The 22,715-nt window shown below is 53.6% G+C and overlaps 1 protein-coding gene across 2 annotated transcripts in view; it reads right to left on the bottom strand.

Moving 5' to 3' along the window:
- Positions 1–2,551: 2,551 nt before the first annotated feature.
- Positions 2,552–22,715, bottom strand: part of CYP46A1 (cytochrome P450 family 46 subfamily A member 1) — a 31,631-nt gene continuing 11,467 nt past the window's right edge. Inside the window, exons 4-16 of one of the 2 annotated variants that reach the window (XM_087447743.1) lie at positions 22,619–22,666; positions 20,591–20,664; positions 20,021–20,107; positions 14,541–14,679; positions 13,702–13,812; positions 12,709–12,859; positions 12,453–12,515; positions 10,267–10,339; positions 7,829–7,913; positions 7,060–7,170; positions 3,726–3,814; positions 2,929–2,995; positions 2,552–2,722 (exon numbers count right to left, since the gene is read on the bottom strand). In XM_087447743.1, the coding sequence (XP_087303869.1) occupies positions 2,552–2,722; positions 2,929–2,995; positions 3,726–3,814; positions 7,060–7,170; positions 7,829–7,913; positions 10,267–10,339; positions 12,453–12,515; positions 12,709–12,859; positions 13,702–13,812; positions 14,541–14,679; positions 20,021–20,107; positions 20,591–20,664; positions 22,619–22,666 (1,269 nt within the window). The remainder of the gene's footprint in view (positions 2,723–2,928; positions 2,996–3,725; positions 3,815–7,059; positions 7,171–7,828; positions 7,914–10,266; positions 10,340–12,452; positions 12,516–12,708; positions 12,860–13,701; positions 13,813–14,540; positions 14,680–20,020; positions 20,108–20,590; positions 20,665–22,618; positions 22,667–22,715) is intronic. The other variant, XM_004434252.3, reaches the window with a different exon arrangement.

Genomic DNA, 22,715 nt, shown 5'->3' on the forward strand with positions numbered 1-22,715 from the left:
AACGGATGCCCCAGACCACCGGCGCCTTGGCCGGGGCGGGTCTGCACCCTCTCGCTCTGACCCCGCCCCCAGGAGGCTGGGCTTGCGTCGCCTCGGGCCCCGCCCCCTCCGGCCCCCTGGACCCTCCGTGGGGTGGGGAGGTGCCGCCCACTCTGCCTGCGGCAGCCGCGCGGACTCGAGCGCTGCGGCGGGGCGCCACTGTGTGGCTCTCCTGGGAACTGCACTGCCAGGCCTCCCAGGAAAGCCCTTCCTTCCCCGGAGGTGACAGCTGTCAAGATGCCACCGCCAGTGACGGTTACAGCCGGCGGGTCTGCAGCACGGACGTTGACAGGCTCTGTGCTAAGCACGATCCACTCAGAACGCTCTCAATTCTCCCACCCAACCCTAGGATGTGGGTCCGATTTGTTGTCTCTTACAGATGGGGAAACTGAGGCCCAAGCCCCACAGCCAGTGACAGGTGAGGGCATGATTTGACCCCAGGAGGCCTGGCTGCAGAGCCTTGGGCTTAACCCCGTCCAGCCTGCCTGGACCCCAGGGGTTGACACCAGCCCTGTGCTCATTGGGGTCTCCTGGGGGGCTGGTGTGTGGGAGGGGTGTGGAATGGACAGGTGTGGGGGCTGGTGAACCTCAGAGAGGGGTTGCAGAGAGCAGGAGTGGTCACAGCAGGTCAGGTCCCTGAAAGCAGTGCAGGGCTGAGGGCCCGGGAACTAGACCAGAGGAGACAGTGGCATTTGGGTGGCCGTGGGAAAGGGCTGCTTCCGTGCAGGGCAGAGACAAGCAAGGGGTGGGTCTGACCATGCAGCTGGAGGCAGAGCCCGGGCACACTATTCTCAGAGCCACAGGAGGTTCTGGGGCCCCGGTCAGGGAACTGGAAACAGAGAGGGCGGGGGTGTAGCTTGACAAGAGCCTAGCCAAGTGCTCAGGTCAGGCAGGAGGCTAGGGGAGCAGGAGGGCCCTTACTCTGCAAGGAATCTCAGCTCAGAGGCGTCCTGGAGGCCGGATCCTCTGCCCAGAGGCTCAGACGAAACTACTAGTGTGGTTCCACGGCCAGCCTGGGCTGGGGGGTCGGGGGGGGTCCGCCCTAGTACGGTACATGCACCTGTACTGCGCACATCACTTCCTCCCCTGAGCCTGAGTTTCCTCTCTGCTACATGGGGAGATCCCTTGGAACTGTCGTTTCAGACTGTGGCAAGGTCCCAGGAGAGACGCACAGCAAGAGGCAGCCCGAATCCATGCCCTCCCCCATGTGGGACGGGACCTTTCTTGAGCACGTACCCTGACTGGGGGTGAGGGCGGTTTGTTCTCTCTGCATGCAGACAAGCTCCCAGCTGCTAAAGGAGAAACTCAGGGCAGGTACTTTTCCTTGATGGGCCCAGAGAACACAGCGTGCCATATTTACTGCCCCTTGGCCACCCCTAGGCCCTGCAGAGGAAGGGACGGCTTCTCCCACCCACCCACTGCTGTGAGAGTCATAGACTCATCACGTGGGCCAGGCCAGGATGGGCAGCATCGTGCCAGCAGGTGCAGAGGATGCCGGGGGACGTGAGACCCGGTATGCGTGCTCAGCTCCACCCAGCTGCCCCCGAGAGAGGGCCCAGGGGCTCTGGCCTCTGTGAGGCCACCTGGGGCATCAGTATCTTTGTCGGGAGTGGATTAGACCACACAGGCCCCAGGGCCGCAACCTTCTCCAATCAAGCTCTCAAAACCAGTCCCCAGCCTGTAATCCCAACCTCACACTACACCCAGGAGCGTGGTCTTGCATATAACACAAGGAACAGGCGTCTACTAACACAGGGCCATCCTGGTCACCTGGGCAGTCTTCTCTCAAGGTGGCATTGCCCGAGCATCTCCAGGGATAGCTTCCAGAGCAGCGCCAGCCCTGAGAGAGACTGACCTCAACATCACCCCCATTTTAACAGACAAGCAAACGGAGGCCAGAGCGCCCTGGTCTGGTCTGGCCATTCATTCATGCAGTCAACACATATTTATTGAGCATCGACTCTGGGCCAGGCCCTGGGTGGGCATGAGGGGCTCAGAGACAAATCACACGCAGACCCTGCCCTCAAGGTGCTCACAACCTGGCAGGGTGATCTGTCACATCAGAGGACACTCATGATACAGTGTGGTCAGTGTGGTGTTAGAGGTAGCACAGGTGACCAAGGGAGTACGGATGAGGGGCCCCTGGCCCGGCCGGGGGACAGCAGGGAGGGCTTCCTGGAGGAGGTGACACCCGAAGAGGGCTTTAGGGAGTGAGCAAAAGTTAGGGTGTCTCAGCAGAGGGAGTGGCCTGTGCAAAGAGGTCGGGGGAGACAACCACACATCTGCGTGGCAGCTGGAGTTAGGCAGGGGCCAGTCCAGGAAGGCCAGTGGAGTTAGCAGGGGACAGGGAGCGCTGGGGGCGTGAAGCAGGCGGTGGTTGGCAGAGGGCCCGCTGGGAGCCAGCGTGGAGGGTGCCCGAGGAAGGGGGCAGGAGAGCACGGTGGGAGGCAGTGGGGTTGCAGAGGAGGGGGCGCAGCCTTTGCCCAGGAGTCCGGTCCCGCCCCAGGCCCCCTCAGCAGGGCGGGGGTGGGGGCGCGGGCTGCCAGCCGCGGGGCTGCAGGGTGCACAGCACGGGGTCCAGTGGCTTGAGCGTGGCCTGCTCCTGCAGCCCGAAGCGCTGCCCGGGCACCAGCCGGAACTCGAGCCTCTGCAGCAGCTTGGCCATGACCACCTTCACCTCCATCTGCGCATGCGGGGGCGGGGGAAGCGGGTCAGTGCGCGCAAGTCACGGAGGCGAGGAAGGATGCAGGAGGACGGCGGGACGAGTGACTGAGCAGGGCCGCTGCGGCCGCTGGGGGCCCGGAGCAGGGCTCTGAAATGCTTTGTGGCCCAGGACAAGCCGCCACCCCTGCAGTCCCTCTGGGCAGAAAACCCAGCCCCGGCTCCTACCTGCGCAAACTGCTGCCCGATGCAGGAGCGGGGGCCCAGGGAGAAGGGGAAGTAGGTGAACCTCGGCCTGCAGGGAGAGAGGCGTCAGGGGGCGGTGGCAGCCCCGCGAGGCGGCCCCCACAGTAATGACAGAACCAGGCCCTGCTGATGGCCGGCTTTGGGCCAGGGCTGGTCTTTACACACACCGAAAACAGCAACAGCTGCCTCTGCTAAGCTCTGGCCCCGCATTTCCCCATTTTATCCTCCTCTTGCGCCTTCCAGAAGGAGCTGCTATCATCCCGGTTTCACGGATGCAGGAGCTGAGGCTCTGAGAGGCAAAGCAACTCGCCCAAGGTCCCATGTCATCTGCTCGTTCAGCTGGTCACAGGTCCAGTTCTGGGCCGAGTCTGGGTCTGGACTCCGGTGGTCTGTTCCTGGAGCCCGGCTCCCCCACTGCTGCTTCAGTATTTTAACGCAGCAACCTCCAGAGGGAGCCATTGCTATTCCCATTTCTCAGATAGGAGCATCAAGGTCGGGGAGGTGCCGTCACTTGCCCACGTCACACGGCTTCCCCGTATAAGGGACTGGTTATGAGAATGAGCTTTAGAACCAAACCCCAGCTCTGTCAGTTACAGCTGCGCACCCTTGGGCAAGTTACCTAACCTCTCTGAGCAGTGATTTCCTCCCCTGTAAAAGGCGGCAGAGTGGGGTTCTGGAAAGCATGGCTCAGTGGACACTGGCAGCTCAGAACAGAGGCCGCCGAGACCGTCCTTCTCCCACCAGGCCTCTGCTCATGGACAGCTCGAAGAGAGACTTACTTGGGTGCTTTGGGGCTGAAGCGATCAGGGTTGAAAGTCAGCGGGTCTTCAAAGTATGTGTCCATCCGCCCCATGACGTAGGTGCTGAACTGCCGGGCACAGGATCCGCTTATCTCTGGGTCCAAGGATTGGTCCCTTGCACCTCCCCGACCCACTGTGGCCTCCCAATGGGGCCACTTGGAGCAGAGTAGCCCCCCCGCCACCTCCCACCCTTTCTCTACTCTACCCACCCATCTCTCCAGCCTCCCATCTCCCCACCCACCCATCTCCCCACCCACCCATCACCCCACCCCTGTTCTACCCTACCCACCCATCTCCCCAGCAACCCATCTCTTCACCCACCTATCTCACTACCCACCTATCTCCCCCCCTCATCTGGGCCAGTGTGGGATCCCACAGGCCCCTGGAAAGTCTCTAAGAGGAAGAAAGGGGACAGCCCCATGTACCAACAACCAGCTGGGCATGCTACATCATCCCAGGCTTGGCCCCGCCCTGGGGGGGAGCTACAATTATCCCTATTTTACAGATGAGGAAACTGAGGCTCAGAGAGAGGTTCATGACTTGCCTGAAGTCACCTGGTGAGTAAGTGGCCAAACTGAGATCTGCTGGCCTCAGGTCTGCTATGGGGCCATCTTTCTCTGGATCCCTGAGAGCTGTTACCATTCAGTTTCTCTTCAACACAAGGCTTGCTTCAGTGGGGGTGGGATGGGGGAGCTGCAGACCCCCACTAGCCTTTCACTTGTATGCATGGTGCCTTCTGATCAGGGTTAATGCTCCGAGCGCCTGGCCCCCAGGGGCCATACATGCCCCCCATAACTTGGACCCTGGGTGCTGGCCTCTGCCTCTTCCGCCTCTGCGCTAAGTGCCTCCCTGAGCCCGCTCTGCCTCTGGTTCTCTGTGCCGAGTCCAGGGCAGCTGGGGGTGGAGGAGGGGCCTGGAGCTGAGCTCTGAAAAGTGAGTTGGAGCATGAGCTGGGAGAGTCTGAGGTCAGCAAAGGGCACCTACTATGTGCCAGGGATTTTGCCAGACGCATGATGTACATTATCCTGTTGACTCTTCTCAATACACTGTGACTCGGGCACCATCATCCCCGTCTTACAAGGATGACATTGAGATCCAGAGATTCAGGGTCTTGCCTGAGATGACCCAGCCAGCTGGAAGCAGGGCTGGGATTGGAGCCTGGGGCTGCCCACTCGTAACCCAGGGGGCTGTACACCTGGGTTGAGAGTCAGCACAGGGCCTTGCCCTGCCAGGTGTAAGGGCATTCTAAAGAGAGGGTCATTAAGGCAGGTGGTATTGGTTCAGGGGTGTTAAAAAAAAAAAAAAAGAGCAGATGAATAGAATAAAGAAACACACGTAGATGAAGCTTTGATACACACTGGAGAAGGCATGGCGGGGGGGGGCTGCTACTCAACAGATGAGGCTCGAAGCACATCATTCTCCACATGTAAATATAAATATGAGTCCTGTTATGGGCTGAATTGTGCCCCCCCTCCAAATTCATATGTTGAAGTCCTAACCTCTGAATGTGACTATATTTGGAGATGGGGTCTTCAAAGAGGTAATTTTAAAATGAGGTCACTAGGGTGGGCCCTAATCTGATAAGGCCTAGTGTCCTTCTAATAAGAACTGGTGTCCTTACAAGAAGAGGAGGTTAGGACATAGACGAGTGAGGACACAGGGAGAAGATGGTCACCTACAAGCCAAGGAGATTGGCCTCAGAAGGAACCAACCCTGCTGACACCTTGATCTCAGACTCATGCTCTCCAGAACTGTGAGAAAATAAATTTCTGCTGTCTAAGCTGCCTAGTCTGTGGTCCTTTGTTACAGCAGCCCCATCAAACTGATACAGATCCCAACCTCACACCACTCACAAAATCCATTCCAGGTAGATAAGAACTTAACTTTCAAAAGAAAAATGTAAATTGTTAGAGGGCAATGTAAGTGAATATCCTTCTGACCTCAGCATAGGGAAGGATTTCTTAAGTAAGACAAAACAAGAAAACTAAACACTAAAAAATTAAGAACTTCAGATCATTAAAAATACCTTAACAAAGACAAGCCACAAATATAGAGACAATATTAGCTACACATATACCTGAGAAAGCATTAATATATAAAGTTTTAATAAAGGTTTACATAGCAATAAGACAGACAACCCAAGAAAGAGAAATGGACAGACCCCTCACAGAAGAGGAAAAGCCCCGTAGAGCTGCCCTACCTCACTAGTAATCAGGAAAGTGCAAATCCAAACCACAGTGAAATACTTTCCCAGCACTTATTTGATTGGCAAAAAATAAGAAATTAGACCATTCTAAGGCTGGGGAGAATGAGGAACAACAGACTCTCTCTTACACCACGAGTGGGCACTGAGTTGGCACAGCCACTTTGGAAAACAATTTGGCACTAGTTTATAAAGTTGATCACTCAGATGTCCTACAATCCAGCCCTCTCACTCCTGGGTACATGCCCAAGAAACACGTTTGCATGTTGCACTAGGATGTGCAGACAGGAACACTGACAGCAGCAGTGGTGCTCATGACAGCAACAAACTGGAACCTCCCAAATGTCCATTGACCCCAGAATCAATAGGCCATGGTGGTCTCTTCACACAGTGGAATATTACACAGCAGTGAAAACGGATGGCCTACAGTCACATGTGGAAACCTCCACAAATCTTAGTAGATATTATAGAGTCACAAAGCAAGTCCTAGAACATATGATTGGGTGGGTGCACACACACATACACACACCCACTGAGGGGACGGCAAGGACAAAATTCAGGAGAGTGATTGCTTCTGGAGGGCAGCAGGAGAATAGCATGTATGTAAATGATTATATTCTAGTTTTGGGGGTGTGTGGTGGGTTTAGGGGAGGTCATTATGCATGAATGGATGCCTGAATGAATGAAGAAATGAATGAGGGAGTAAACAGATGAAGAGACAAAATGTACAGTAGGAAGGAGGAGAAAGTCAACCTCAGTGGGAGAAGGGGCTGTGGAGCAGAGAGAAAAGGAACTGGGACAAATTTGGGCCAGCTGTGAAACTGGACACAATCCATATCTGCCCATTGCTGGCTGTGTGACCTCAGGAGAGTGACCTAACCTCTCTGAGCCTCAGCGTCCTCAGCTAGGAATGGGGCACCTCCCTTCCAGAATCATCTGCTGTAATCTTACACTGGACTGTGCGAAGTGGGAGAAAAAGATCACACAGGGTTATGGTGACAGTCAAATGAGAACGCACAGGGCAGCCTGTGTTGATAACGGGGCCACAGACTCCCCTGACCTCAGAGGAGAGCCCCAAATACGGGGCAGGCAGGCAGGGCCCCGACGCACCAGGAGCGGGGTGTTGCCGGGGACTCTGACCCCGTCAATCAAGGTCTCCTCCTCCAGCAGGCGAAAGGTGCCCCATGCTGGCGGGTACAGCCTCAGCGACTCTTTGAGGACCTACAGAAGCCACGCGGGGAGATAACGAGAGAAGTCAGGAGATCCCACAGAACGTGCCCTGGACCCATGTCTGCTACCACTCACAGTGCAGAATGTGCACCCACATCCAGGACTGGGTCCTGGACCCCTGCAAAGTTAGCTTTACCTTTCTCTCCAACCCCTCCTGTGACAGAAGAAGAAACTGAGGCCCAGAAGGGGGTTGTGCAAACCACCATGGCAGAGACCGGACGGGGAGCCAGGCCTCCCTCTGAACCAGGGCTCCCACTGACCCGAGAACCCCAGATGACTCAAGCAAGGCCTCCTACTGTGTTTTGTCAGCGAGGGGAGGGGTCTGCTGAGCCTGGCTCCCTGGTGGGAAGCTTAAGGCTTGTGGAACCCTGGCCTGGTTGGGAAGCGCAAATACAGCAGCATTTACTAATGGGCTGGTCTCCAATCTGGGCTGCGAGTTGAATTTACCTGGGAGGCCTTAACAATGCTGCTGCCCAGCTCCCGCCCCCAGCCCCTAGATGCATTGGTCTGGGGGCAGCCTGGGCAGGGGAATTTTTTTAATCTCCTAGAGGATTCTCAGGTGCAGTGAAATTAGAGAACCCCTGTACTAAAGGCCTGACCCGATGGATCACCCACATCTGCCCAGAAGCTTCTCTCTCACCCCCCACACCTGGGACAGGTACTGCAGTCTCCCCAGGTCCTCGCAGTCAAGGTGCCTCTTAGAACCGACGACCTCATCCACCTCGGCCTGCAGCCTGTTGGGTCAGAGGCAGACAAGTTCATCTCCAAGGAGCGACCAGTCCCACGTTATTTTTAAGAAGAGGGGATGGAAGGAAGTGTGCAAACAGAGGCCTGGGGTCCCCCACCTGCACACACTGCCCACCCCATTGTTGAAGACATCCAGGAATGACCATGTCCAAACCAAGATCTCAGGAAGTTAGGAACTACGTTTCCGGCCTTACAACATTCGCCCTCTGTGTTTGCTGCTTGGAATCGGCTGCAGGAAATAAACACACCACAGAACCAGGTCTTTGCACAAAGAGGCCTATCAGCCTGGCTCACAGCAGCCAACAGCTGGAAACGGCAGAACAAGGGGTGCAGGGATGCTGGCTGAGTAAACTTTGGGACGAGCACCGTTAGCATAATATGCAGCACTAAGGGTGGGCCTGGACCACTTCTCACCCATCAGGAGGGGACAGAAAATAACAAGTGTTGCCAAGGATGTGGAGAAATCAGAACCCTTGAGCAATGTTGGTGGGAATGTAAAATGGTGCAGGTGCATATGGAAAATAGCCTGGTGATTCCTCAAAAAATTAAACATATAGTTACCATATGATCCAGCAATTCCACTCTGGGAATATACCCAAAAGAATTGAAAGTAGGGTCTCAAATAGATCTGTGCACACCCATGTTCATAGCAGCATTATTCACAGTAGCCAAAAGGTGGAAGCTACCCAAGTGCCCATTGATGGATGAATGGATAGCCAAGATGTGGTATATCCGTTCAATGGAATATTACTCAGTCTTACAAAGGAAGGACATTCCGACACACGCTACAGCATGGATGAACCTTGAGGACCTTATACTGAGTGAAACAAGCCAGTCACAAAAGGACAAATCCTGTATGATTCCACTTACATGAGGTCCCTAGAGGAGGCACATTCACAGAGACAGGAAATAGAATGGTGGGTGCCAGGGGCTGGGGGAGGGGGAATTAGTGTTTAATGGGGACAGAGTTTCAGTTTGGGAAGATGAAAAGAGTTCTGGGGATGGATGGTGGTGATGGGTACACAACAACGTGAATGAATGTACTTAATGCCACCGAACTGTACAGTTAGAAATAGTTAAATGGTAAATATCATGCTATATATATATATATTATTATTTTTTTTTTTACCACAATATGAAAAAAAGAGTGGATTTGGAAAGAGGTAACAATAATGTGGGGCAACGTTGTGATAAGATACATGGTGGAATTTGGTAGTTAATCATGAACTACCTCTGGGTGGGTGGGTAGGAGCACCATGGGTAGATTTATTATTCTTATCATTATTATTATTATTTTAACTTTTCTGCTTTTTTCCAAATTTTTTATAAAGAACATGTTCCTATTAGATATTTTTAAAAACCCAGTAAACCATTTGATCGCATCAAGCAGAGGCTCACGTCTGCCTTTTCTGCTGGTGCTGACGACTCACGGCAGCCCTTTCCCCTGCCCGGAGCCCCCGCGTGAGCCCGTGGGTTTCCCAGTCCTCCTGCACTTGGCTCAGTCAGTCTGCACAATGGTCCTCGAGGGAAGCTTCGTATTTAAGGAACCACTGGCCGGGCTCAAAAGCGCTCTCCCCAGGGACGCCCTCCTTTGTCTCGCCAGCGGAAGACAAGCGCTCCCTTAGCACTTTGGTTGGAATTCTGCTCGGTCCTGAGTGCCAGCCCTGGGCCAGGCACTGGCTACACCACGGGGAGGGAGAGAGCCGTGGTCCCCGCCCTCTTGGAGCTTCTGGTTTCAGGACTGAAATAGACTTGAACCGTCCCAGGAGGAAATGCATTATCGAGCTGGGAGGAGCGTAGGAGGGGAAAACACAGAGGGGCTGCTTTAGGGGTCTGAGAAGGTTCTGAGGAGGAGGAAGGGGGAGAGGAGAAGGGATTTGCCAGGAGAAAAGCAGGGAGAGGAGCTTCTGGGGGAGAGAACAGCCTGTGCAAAGGCCCTTGGGTGAAGAGAGGCAGGACACATTGGGGCCGGCCCGGTGGCGCAAGCGGTTAAGTGCACGCGCTCCACCGCTGTGGCAGCCCGGGGTTCGCTGGCTCGGATCCCGGGCGCACACCAACGCACTGCTTGGCAAGCCATGCTGTGGAGGTGTCCCATATAAAGTGGAGGAAGATGGGCAAGGATGTTAGCCCAGGGCGAGTCTTCCTCAGCAAAAAAAAAAAAGAGGAGGATTGGCAGATGTTAGCACAGGGCTGATCTCACAAAAAAAAAGGACACATTGGAGGGGGCTCAGCCATGGGAGGCGGGAGCAGGTGGTCTTCCAGGAACAAGACATTAGACAAACCCCTTCACCAACCTCAAGGGAATCCCCCCCACCACCACCAAGTCTCCCCTCTCCATACCTCGCCAAGATCTCGGGCTGGCGTGACAGCTCCATCACTGTGAAGGCCAAGTGGTTGGCAGAGGTCTCGTGACCTGCAGGAAAGAGGCGAGGGGCAGCTCCATATGGGCCTACGGGGCTGCTGGCCCAGCCTGCCCGGCCTCTGAGACCACAAGGCCCTGGGGGCAGTTCAGGTTCCCTTCTGCCCCCTGTGGCTGAGCTGGGCGTACAGACATGGCGGAGGTCCCTGTCCACCTCCGCGTCCCCTGTGCCGACCAGTGTAGTCAAGTAAACGGCATTTGCCCCCCTGTGTCTGGTTTTCACACTCTAAGAGCCCCCTCTTCCAACCATCCTTGAGCCTTGCCCAGCCTGGAGGGATGTTCATCCCCACTTTGCAGAAGAGAAACTGAGGCTGAGAGGCACATGTGTCTCTTAGGTCCCTCAGCAGGAGGAACAGAGCTGGGACTCAAGTCAAGCAAGGTTTTGAGCCCAAGGCCCGTGTCCTTCCCAAGCTATGACACCAGCCCCCAAGGTCTGGAGAGTCCCCTAGCCACCAGGACCACCGGGTGCCTTCCCCCTGAGAAGGTGGGGGTCACTGCAAGAGGGCCAATTCTGAGTTCTTGTGGGATCTGGTCAAGTGGATAGAGTCAAAACCCTCCCAGTTGGCCTGGGAGGGAACCATCAGAGTTGCTTGAATTTCCCCTGATGGGGCAGGTGGCTTACCAGGTGGCCACCACGGCCAGCCAAGGGGCCTCAGGGGCCTGCTCGAATGCGAGAGAAGGGCCCCCACCTACAGCGACCAGGTGCCTGGACCCGGGGCCCAGCTGCTCCCAGGGCAGGACGGCGGGTGAGTCACAGCCAGGGGACCCCAGAGGGAAGGGGCTGGGGAGGGAGAGCAGAAGCCGCCAGAAGTCTTGGCCTGGCCCCAGCTCTGCGTTGCCAGCTGTGACTCAGTTTCCTTGCAGGACAAGGCGAGGAGGGACGCAGCTGCCCTGCTCTCCCCCACCTGCAGTGTCTGGACACAGGGCTGGGGGTGGGCTGTGAGGACATGAGGGGGATTATTAACCCTCATTGGGAGGCTGAGTGGAAGCTTGGGGAGCACCTCCAGGCCCCATTTACAGATGAGGAAACTGAGGCCACAGGGCCAGCCTGGGGAGGAGCCACATCCAGGCCTGGGCTCCTGGCTCTCAGGGCCCCGGCCAGCCGTCCGTCACTCAGCAGCATTCTCTGTCAGGCCCCCTGAACTCTCGCTCCAACACTAACCATCTCTCCAGGTCTCCTGGGCCTCTGAGCAGGCCTCCCCCACCGGGAGGGCCCCCTCCGCCCCACCCACACGGCAGACCGCCTCCTCTGTCACAGCTCTCTTGTAGGGGAGGCAGGCTTGCTCGCTCCCTCCTCTGAAAATCCCCACCGCCCAGCAAGATTCCCAACCAATTCTGTCTGTCTGTCCGTCCACCTCCGCCATCAGAACATGAACTGTCCCTCATCTCGTTCACTTCCGTCTTCCTCAGGCCTACGATTCATTCACTGGCTCATTCATTTCATCCAATCGTTATGGGAACCTGGGAATACACAGGTGAGCAAAGCCACATCACCCCTCGCTCACTGAGTGTGCAGTCTGGTGGGGAGACGACCTCAGCGAACTACCACAAATAAATACAGGACACTGAGACGTGAGGGCAGAAAGGAGCCCTGGGCACCATGGAGAGCTTCTAACTGGGGGCCTTCTAACTGGGTGCAGTCTGGGCAATCACTGAGGGCTTCCCCGAGGAAGAGGCACCTGAGGAACATCTGAAGGGTGAGGAGGAATTTTCTAGGTGAAGAAAGATGCTCAAGAAATATTTGATGAGCAAATGAATGAAGATGCTCAGCACTCCTTTTTGTGCTGGTCCGGTGAAGCCCTCCCCACAGATCCTGAGTGAGGGGAGCCTTGAATTCACATGGCCAAGCTCTCCTGAGCCCAAAAGGGCGGCTTCACAAATCCCCACAATTGCCAGCTCCATTGCCAGGTCAGAGGCCGCCGAGAGCCCCCCGGACCTCCCCAAGCAGAGAGAGAGGGCTTCTGCTCCCCTCCTCCCAGCCCCCCCAGTTCCCCAGCAGAACTCTGCTCAGACAGCCCGGAAACTCTCTGAGTCAGGGTTTAAGGGACCACGGTTCCCGTCGCTTCTGCAAAGCTCTGGGCCCTGGGTCGCCGCAGAGGCTACAAACCAGCGATGAGGAAGGTGACAAAGTTGTCCAGCAGGATCTCGTCGTCCTGGGCCCCCTCTTCAGCTGAAAGACAAGGAGAGCCTCAGGTCCCTGCAGCACACGTCCGCGACACCTTGCTCCCTTTCCCACAGCTCATAAAAGAACCAGACGTCGTTCTCCCTTAAGCCAGACAGAGACCTCTGGAGTCCACTGGGACCCGTCACCCTGACAGCACGGCCACCCCGGCCGCCCCGGCCCTCCGAGGGCGCCCTCGCACCTTTCAGAATCTGCGTGAGGATGTCGGCAGGGACGTCCTCCCCCCGCTTCAGGGCCTCCCGGCGGCGCTGGACCCAGTCCTTGCCGACCTGGCGCAGAAAGCGAATGCTCTCCCGGACCTCGCGGAGCTGCTTCCACTTCCCTGGCATGAACTGAACGAGAGGCCCAGCTCCACAGGGTCTACCGAACACACGCTTTCCCTCTCCCCTCTCCCCCAGCTCCAAAATGACTTTAGAAATCCACAGCAGCGCCGGCCAGCTGGGAGGTCGGAAGAATGCTAGAAAATTCTAGAAAAGATAAAGTAGCCAGGGAGACTAGATCACGATGGCGGGCTAAGCCCAAGCACTGGCTTCCCTTCCTGCGCCAAATCCCTAGAAATGGTGGGAAAGATGCCTTGAGACATCCACGCAGCACTGGAAACCAAGGAGCCCTGGGGAAGGAGGTGGTTGGGACCACACTGAAGGAAGAAACCACAACCACAGGGAACGGACATGGAATCAACTGCCAAAAAGATGAGGTGGCATCAGGGGACTCTAAGCTCGGAGGCTGAAGTCCCAGGGAACAGGAAGGGGCCCTGAGCATCTGTCTGGGAACCAACTCAAGTACCACCTTTCCCCCTTTTTTCTCTTCCATGCCTGGAACAAGTGGGTGACAGCTGGAGCTGCAGCAACCATCTTATAACAATGAGGTGATGTGCTGGAGACAGTGGAACAGAAAGACCAAAAAATCCAGGAACATCTGACATTGTGGAGCCATCACAGCCACGCTAGATTGCCTGCTTTGGGATCATTTTACATGAAAGATTAACTCCTAACTTACTTAAACCACTTTGATTTTGAGCCTCTACTTTAGGCGATGTATGCAAATCCTAACTGATTCACACACACCAGAACTCAAAACCCATTCTGAAAAAAACCACTGGAGGAGGTGCTCCAGCAAATAAGGACAACGCAAGCTGTGGTGGTTGGTTGCCAAGGGGGTGCTGAGGCAGTACCTTCGCCAGAGTGTTGCGAGAGGCGCTGATACCCTCCAGGATCAGTTTCACCTTCCGGGACAGAGGTTTCTGGGCACCCAGCAGCATGCTGGTCTCCATCCCAAAAGCTGCCTGGGGGAGAGAGGAGGGCGAGGTCATACCTGGGGGATGGGAGGACAAAGACCCAGGGCAGGGTCTGGAGACCCAGGCCCTGGACTCAGGGTTTACGTGCATCACGTCATCAACTCCTCACAACGACCGATCATAATTCCACCCCTGGCAATGTGGTGAGGATTAAGTAGCACGTTAGTAACCACTCGACAAACCTTGACTTCTTTCCTCGACAAGATGCATTTCCCCTGAAATTCAGCCTTCCTTGGGTGTCCATCCCACACCCAGCTTCCCAGTGGATTGTGGGATGACGACGACTCTTCACTCGCTGTCCCTACATGCCAGCTGCCTGCCCTGCCTTTATCTGGGTTTGGGGTTATCTGGGCCCCTGCTGAGACCGCCAGGGAGAAAAGCCAAGCCACATCTCACGGGAGGACGCCAGGGGGAGGGGCGCTTTGGGCTGGGAGTCAGGCCGACCTGAGATCCAGCCCTGCTTCTGCCACTGGCCAGCCACAGGCCAGTCCCCACACCTCTGATGGACGCTTCTAGAGCAGGAGTCAGTGGCTCCCATCTCACACTAGGTTGTTTTGAATATTCAAGGAGATTTGAAGCTCCCAGCCCAGAGAAGCGGCTGCTGCTCCGCGGCGGAGCGGGAGGGAGGGAGGGAGGGAAGCAGTGAAGGGGAAGAGGGAGGGAGAGCCCCCTGTGCGTGTGCCCGGCCCGCCCCCGGGCCCCGCCCCGCCCATCACCTTGGCCAGGATGTCCATGGTGGTGCAGGTCAGCATATCCTGCATGGACACCGGGGTCTGCCCGTCCGCCTTGGCTTCCAGAATCTCCACCAGCTGCTCGGCTTTCTCATTGAACGTTTCCATCAAGCTGACCAAGGAGCTGGGGAGACAGCGCATGCATCAGCGGCCACCGGGACCAGCCCAGGTCTGCGGCCAGCCCGCGCCCCCTCTCCGGAGGGAGGCCAGTGTGCAGAGTGGGGGAGTGGGGGCCCCTCCCAGCCTTTCTGGCCTCCCCTCGAGGCCCAGCTTGGGGCTGCTGGAATCAAACTAAGCCCCGGGGTTTCACCACTCCCCTCCACCCAGGATGGACACTGACCCTTTGCCTTCGTCTTACTGTTTCCATGGGTCCTCTGTCTGCCACTGGGCCCCTCAACTCTGACCTCAAGGGGATGTGGCGGTGTAGAAACTCCAGACAACAGTGGGCAGGAAGGGAAAAAGGCCTCCAGGGCCCCCTAGAGTCCGTGACAGGGCCACCCCGGTTCCCCTCCCACCTCTCTGCTTGCTCTGTCCACTCTCCTTACCTGCCCTGCCCGGGCCACTGTCTGCAGCCTTTTGTTTTCCCATTTCACTCCCTGTCCTTGAACAAGCACAGTGCCCAACTCTACGTGGAAATGAGTCTTCAGACCCAGAGCTCCCAATCCACAGTGCTCCCCGCCCCAGGGCAACTACCTGGCTCCTCTTCCAGGCACAGAGATTAGAAAGAGGTATGGAAGGATGCCCTCCAAACTCACCAAAATGGCAACTCTGAGGGATTGGGAAGTGGGGAGACTGCCACTTTGCACATTACATATTTCTGAATTTTTACTAAGAGAAAATGCTGCTTTTGTAATTAAAAGTAATTTTTAATGTTACAATCTGGGTAAAGGGTATAGGGGTGTTCTTTCTCTTATTCTTATTCTTAGAACTTATCTAGAAATTTGAAATTATTTCCAAATAAGAAGTTTTTTAAAATAATAAAAACAGAGAATGGGAGAAGAGGAAAAAAAGTAATTTTTTTCTTTTTTTGCTGAGGAAGATTCGCTCTGAGCTAACATCTGTTGCCAGTCTTACTTTTTTTTTTGTTTTTTTTTTTTGCTTGAGGAAGATTAGCACTGACCTAACATCTGTGCCAATCTTCCTCTATTTTGTGTACGTGGGTCACAGCCACAGCATGGCTGACAAGTGGTGTAGGTCCACACCTGGGATCTGATCCTCTGAACCTGGGCCGTCGAAGCAGAGCGTGCCGGACTTAACCACTATGCCATAGGGCCAGCCCCCAAGAAGTAATTTTTTAATTAGGAAAGAAAATCAGCTCTTCATTGCCCATCCACCAGCCCTGCTGTGGCTTCCTGGCTCTAGCATGCTCCACGCACCGCCCCCTGCCACCTGCATCCTCATGTTCCCTGCTGCCCCACCCCTGGCCAGCTGCATATCTTATCCTCTGTGGCCCAGGTCTCTACTGAAAGCACCACTCTGATCCGCTTCCTTTCCAACCTAAAACGCTTTGAAGCACCCTGTCACTCTTAAGAGAGAGGCAAAAATCCTCACTTGGTCCTGGGAGGCAGAGTGTGCCCCCTCCTCGCTCCCACCTGCAGTGTGGCCTTCCTGTTACGATGGCCTTTTAGTTCCTGCAACGCACAATGCTCCTTTCCATCTCAGGGCCTTTGCACATGCTGTCCCCTCTGCCTGGAGCTCTCCTCTCTCCCACCCTCCATCCCTATGCCCCATGAGCACCTTAACACCTGCCCACTCTCCAGGTGGACACTCAAATGCCACTTCCTCAGGGAAATGTCTCTTGAGCCCCAGGTAAGCCCAGTATATGCTCCCATAACACCCTCGACTTTTTCTTCATAACACTTACATGGTTTGCAAGAATATATTTATTTGCAAGACTATTTGTAGTTGTCTTTTTTAAAAAATTACATTCAAGTTGACTATTTGGACAGCACACAGTTGGTTGTCACATCAACACTGAATCTCTTGCAGCTATTGCAGATACACAATTTGGGCTGGAACATTAGTGGTACAGTAAAATCCCAGCCCCCCTGTCTTTCAAGGAAATGGTTGGGACCAAGGTCTTTCAATAAAAGTAATATCTAGACAAGCAGAAACTGGCAACTTACTCTCACAATTTTATTGAAAGTACATAATGATGTTCTGTGTGGATAACGGCTGGAGAGGGAACTCACCAGTGGTTCCTGTTTTTTCCCTCATTAGTGGATTAGGATTCACCGAAGATCAATAACACTTTTGTAAACACTTACAGGCATCTCCAAAGCTGCTTTCACACAACTTTGTGAATTTTGCATTTGCAATGAAATAGTCATCTCTTAGATGACTGTCTTACTGTGAGACTAAAGAATATAAATGCCCGGTGATGGCTGCACAACAATGTGCCTTTACTTAATACCACTGAACTGCACACCTAAAAATGGGCAAGATGGTAAGTTTTATGTTATGTGTCCCTTACCACAATTAAAAAATTTTTTAAATAAAATCTCTATGAAAGCACTTAATAAAATGTAAAGTGCTGTTCAAACGCGAGGTCCTGTGTGCTGGAGAGGGTTCGCCTCGACAGTGACACTGGTATTTGTCATGAGTGCTGTGGGCAGTCATCTGGATAGAGTCCACATCCTCCAACAACCTCAAAGCTTCCCAAGGGTGGGGACCACGTGAGTTCAGCTGGTCCTTGTAACCCCGGCTCTTGGTGCAATAAGTAGTTATTCAATAAATGCCTCTCTCCAGCCTATTCCTTCTCATTCTCACTTCCAGTAACTTTTCAGGAAAACTAAGACTATTCCAATTCATTTATTCACTCATGAATTCATTCACTGAAGGGCTGTGAAGGGCCTGGTGCTCTGCTGGACGCAGGAGTCCAGCAAGAGGGGGTGTCTTCTGCTTTCAGGGACCTGTGGTCTATGGAAGGAGGCAGACTGAATGAGAATCACTCAGTGGGTGTGACGGGAGCTGTGACAGAGGCACGAATTTGGCCTCGGAGGATCAGGGAACACCTCCCCCAGGCAGCGCCATCTTAGCTGGATATAAAAGGAGGCACGGGAATTCCCCGGGGAAGCACAGAGGGCAGAGGAAGCAGCAGGAACAAAGGCAGAGATGCTAGAAAGAGCACAGTGGTTCCAGAAAGGTGGAGGAGAGAGGGTGCCAAGGCTGGAGGGGTCTAGGGGCCAGATGGGGGGTGGGTGGGGTCTGACCTTCATCTTTCTTTCAGATGATAGGGAGCCATTGAAGGCTTCAGGACAGGGGAGTGATGTGGTCGGATATGAGTTTCAGCAAGATCTCTCCAGGGCACTGTGGCGGATGCATTGGAGGAGGAGGGAGACAGGAGGCAGGGAGGCCAGGAGGAGGCTGCGATGAAAGTTCAGGCAGGGACGTTTACACAGTCGCTTACAGATTACCTATCAAATAGTAACTTCACGGTGGAGAAACCTGAGGACACTGCCTCAACCACCTGAGCAGAGTTAATGTCTCCAGCAATGGGACAAATTGACAGCATGTGCCTCCTAATACAATGCCCAGAGGGGGACACAAAATCACTTCTATGCCATTCCCGCCAAAAAGGCATGACCTGAGTGTAATCATGCAGAAACAGCAAACAAACTCAAATTGAAGGACATTCTACAAAACTGGCCTGTAATTTTTAAAAGTTTTAAGGCCAAGAGAAAGGACTGAGAACTATTCTAGAGTGAAGGAGGCTAAGGAGATGTGGTAACTAACTATAACACATGAACCTGGGTTGGATCCTAGACAAGGAAAAAAAACAGCCATAATTGCACAAATGACAAAATTCAAATATGGAGTTTAGATTAGATAACAATATTGGGTTAATCTTAAATTTCCTGATTTTGATAACTGAACTATAGTCATGTAAGAGGACGTCCTTGTTCTCAGGAAATACACATGGAAGTATTTTAGGGAAGGGATCACAATGTCCCCAACTTACTCTCAAATGGTTGAAAAAATATGCACTACATAAACAATATAAATATATGTATATACCCACACAGAGAGAGAACGATAAATATATTTATATGTACACATAGAGAAGAAATGATAAAGCAAATGGTGATTTAAACAATAAACAACAAGTGAATCTGGGTAAAAGATATACAGGAGTCTCTTAGACTATTCTGGCAATTTTTATACAAATTTGAAACTGTGTCGGGCTGGCCCTATGGCTTAGCGGTTAAGTCTATATATTCATATATCAGTCACACATTTTTAAATCATAGAGGGCCGGCCCCATGGCTTAGCAGTTAAGTGCGCGTGCTCCGCTACTGGCAGCCCGGGTTCGGATCCCGGGCGCGCACTGACGCACCGCTTCTCCAGCCATGCTGAGGCCGCGTCCCACATACAGCAACTAGAAGGATTTGCAACTATGACATAGAACTATCTACTGGGGCTTTGGGGGAAAAAAAGGAGGAGGATTGGCAATAGATGTTAGCTCAGAGCTGGTCTTCCTCAGCAAAAAGAGGAGGATTAGCATGGATGTTAGCTCAGGGCTGATCTTCCTCACACACACAAAAAAAGAAATTGTGTCAAAATAAAAGATTACCTTCCTCAAAATGTTAAACATAGAGTCAGCATACGACCCAGCAATCCCGCCCCTAGTTATACACCCAAGAGACATGAAAACATACGTCCACACAAAAACTTGTACCCAAATGTTCATAGCAGCATTACTCACAATAGCCAAAAAGTAGAAACAAGCCAGATGTCCATCAACTGATGAATGGATAAACACAATGTGGTATGTCCATTCAGTGGAATTTTATTTGGCAATAAACAGGAATGAAGTTCTGACACCTGCTGTAATGAATGAACCTTTGAAAACATTATGCCAAGTGAAAGAAGCCAGGCACAAAAGACCACATATTGTATGATTCCATTTGTCTGGAAATGTCCAGAATATGAAAATCCATAGAGACACGAAGTAAATTAGTGGTTTCCAGGAGCTGGGGCCATTGAGAGGAAATGGGGAGTGACTGCTTTTTGGGGTGATGAAAATGTTCTAAAATCAACTGTGGAGATGGCTGTACAATGCTGTGAATAAACTAAAAACCATTGAATTGTACCCTTTAAAATAGGTGAATTGTATGGTATGTGAATCATATCTCAATAAAACAGTTATTTAAAAAATAAAATGCTACCCCAAAATGAAAACTATAATAAATAAAATAAAAAGCCCAGATGAGGAGAGATGAGGTCTGAGCCAAGGGAGCTGCTAGGGGTAGAGGGACTCCACCCCTCCAGGCATTGTTGTCAATCAGCCCTTGATGCTCGCAAACCCCGTGGGGACCTCTCTCTCCGTGACATCCCACCAGCCCGCCTGTCTCGCTCTCTCTCTGACGCCTCATGCCCTCATTCCTCTCCCCCTTCAGCCTGGGCCAGGCCCCCTCCGATGAAGACCTCCTTTCCCAAGGCCCACCACCTCCGGCCGCACTCACCTCCGGCTGAAGGCCAGATCCATGACTCTCCGCTGCTTGTGCCAGCGCTCGTAGTCACATTCGGACACCAAGCCTTGGCCAAACAGTCTGCACGGGACAAATGCTTGACGTGAGAAGCTGGGTGAGGGAATGGGGACTGACTGCTTGATGGGTACAGGGTCACTTCGGGTGATGGAAATGTTCTGGAACTAGACAGTGGTGATGGTTGCACCACACTGTGAATGTACCAAATGCCACCAAATTGTACCTCCCACGTGGTTAAGGTGGTGAATTTTATGGTTGTGAATTTTACCATGATAAAAAGTAAATTAAAAAGAAACGGGGAGATCCATGCACCCCAACCTCAGTAACCCCCGCGTTCCCACCTGCCATCCGGAGGGGAAAGAGGAGAAGGAACTTTCTAACGACAAGAGACAAGAGCGTGGCCACACAGATGGGGCACCTGTTGTGTGCCTGGAAGCCAGGGCCTCAGGCCTTAATGTGACACCCAACTCTCTGGGCCCCTTGGGCCCTCTGCTAGCAGCCTCAGGCTTTCCTGCCCTCCCACCCAGCCCCCTCCTCGTGCCTTACCTCTCGCCAAACACAGTCTGGAGTGCGTGGTACATCTTGGAGTCCTTGTTGTACTTGGTTGACATCAGGAACTTCTAGATATCCCCAAAAAACCAACATGAGCCCGTGTACCCGTGACGGGCTGCAAAGGACTCAGCAGTTTTCTTGATTCTTGTGAAACATGCCCCAAATAATCACCCCATGCTGAGCAAATAATCACACCCAGCTGTGGTGTGAACACTTCATAGGTATGACCTCACCCAATCCTCCCGAAGTCCTGTCTCCCAGCAATAGCATCCTGTTCGGGGATGAGGAAAGCAGGGCACAGGGAGTGAGTGAAGTGATTTTCCTGTGGCCGCACAGCTGGAGAGTGGTGCAGGGGGGTTGCCTCACCAGAAGCCCCAGAGGGAGAGCTTCTGGGACACAGGAGAGACACTTGGCACAGATTCAGTGTTGTTCGTGCAACCCAGCCACGGAAGTCAAGGAAGGCTTCCCAGAGGAAGCGTCATCTTGCCTTACCAAGAGCTGAATGGTAGCCGCAGGAACATTAGCTAACAGCTCCTGAGGCTGTATAGCCCAGGGGTTAACGGCTTGGGCTGTGGAGTCAGCTGGCTTGACTTTGAATCTGGGCTCAATATGCTCTCTCCACCACCTGCTAATTCTGTGACCCTGGGCAAGTTAGTCATGTCCTGTGCCCCTCAGCTTCCTCCTCTTATGAGACGGGGATAAGAAGAGTGCCTGGCTGGCAGGGTTGCTCTGAACAGTGCTCAGAATAGCGCCTGGCACACAGCTGATGCTCTATAAATGCCAGATGGCATCAGCATCCTGTCGCTCATTTAACGATAAACCCGAAGATGTGGGTGACATCTTTACGCTCTTCTTACATCTGAACGAAGAAGTGGATTTAAAACTGGCCTGAGGTCATGCACACGGTCAATGGTGGACATAGGACTTGGATCCAGGCAGTGTGCTGGGGGAGGAGGAGGGAGAAGGCTGAGTTCCAGGCAGGGGAAGCCCAGGGCACACAGTGCCTTCAGGCAGAGGTGCGTGGAGTGGGGCAGCGGGGGCCAGATCCCGCGGGGCCAGATCCCAGAGGCCCGTCCTGTGGGGTGCTGAGCTTCATCCTGTGGGCACTGGGAGGCACTACAGCGCTATCTCTACTGTACACTAACCCAGGGGCTCCTGGTGTCTGTGAGCTTAGCTCCCAGGGGTCTCATAACAATTTTTCAGCTGAAAGGAAACCCCAGAAGTGGCTGACTTTGGTCATGAGTCACATCTCGGGGACCCCACCCACCCCAAACACTGTCACTTGTAAACCAAGTTCCATCACTACTCCACTCTCGCAGGTTTTGTCTCCTGCAAAAAGACTATGACAGTAAAGGCCCGCCTCCCAGGCCCCTCTCAAACATCCTTGAGTGGTCCAAGGTCCGCATCAGCCCTTCCCAACCGGAACTGAGGAGCCCCTACACTGAGGTGGAACAGGCTCTGACCAGGTGTGCACACAGCCAAGGGTCTACACGGCCTGTTGTTCCCAGGGCTGGGGATCCTTTGATGATCCAGCGAGCTGGTCTGTGGGACATGAGGGGTGCACAGGGCACCCCCAGCTCTTTGCTGCCTTCCGTGACTGCCCACACTGACAGCACACTTCCGCCCGTGAAGGCATAAGTGCTAGGGACTTGCCCTTCTGCCATAAACAACCAGAAAAATAGGCAAAATGTATGAAATATCTGTTTTCAGACACTCAACAACAGGCAGAGCAAAACTGTGAATCCCAAGCAAAGGAAAAGGAAAACGACGATGTGAGCCCTACGACCTGGGATTACTCCATCTCTGCCCAGAGGCAAACTCAGGACAAAGGACTAAAAGAAGAAACTCAAATATAGCCCAGCAGCCCTTCCAAACTGATGAGACAGAGATCAGAGGCCAGGCAGGCCAGAGGAGGCTAGAATTTGTAGGGCAGAGGACACTAGAGGAGGGAACTACGCATAGAAAGAGCTCCTGGGCAGAAATCTGCGTAGGGATCCCTTGTGTCTTTGGATGACTACCAACCCGTGCACATGTAGAGCGAAAGTCCACAAGACTGGGTAAAAATAACTTCTGAGAAAAGAAGAACTACTGGCTGAACAATTCTCAAAGCATAAGTCAA

This window comes from Ceratotherium simum, chromosome 24 (assembly GCF_057802395.1).
Source record: "Ceratotherium simum simum isolate JZ-2026a chromosome 24, ASM5780239v1, whole genome shotgun sequence".
Classification (NCBI taxonomy): domain Eukaryota; kingdom Metazoa; phylum Chordata; class Mammalia; order Perissodactyla; family Rhinocerotidae; genus Ceratotherium; species Ceratotherium simum.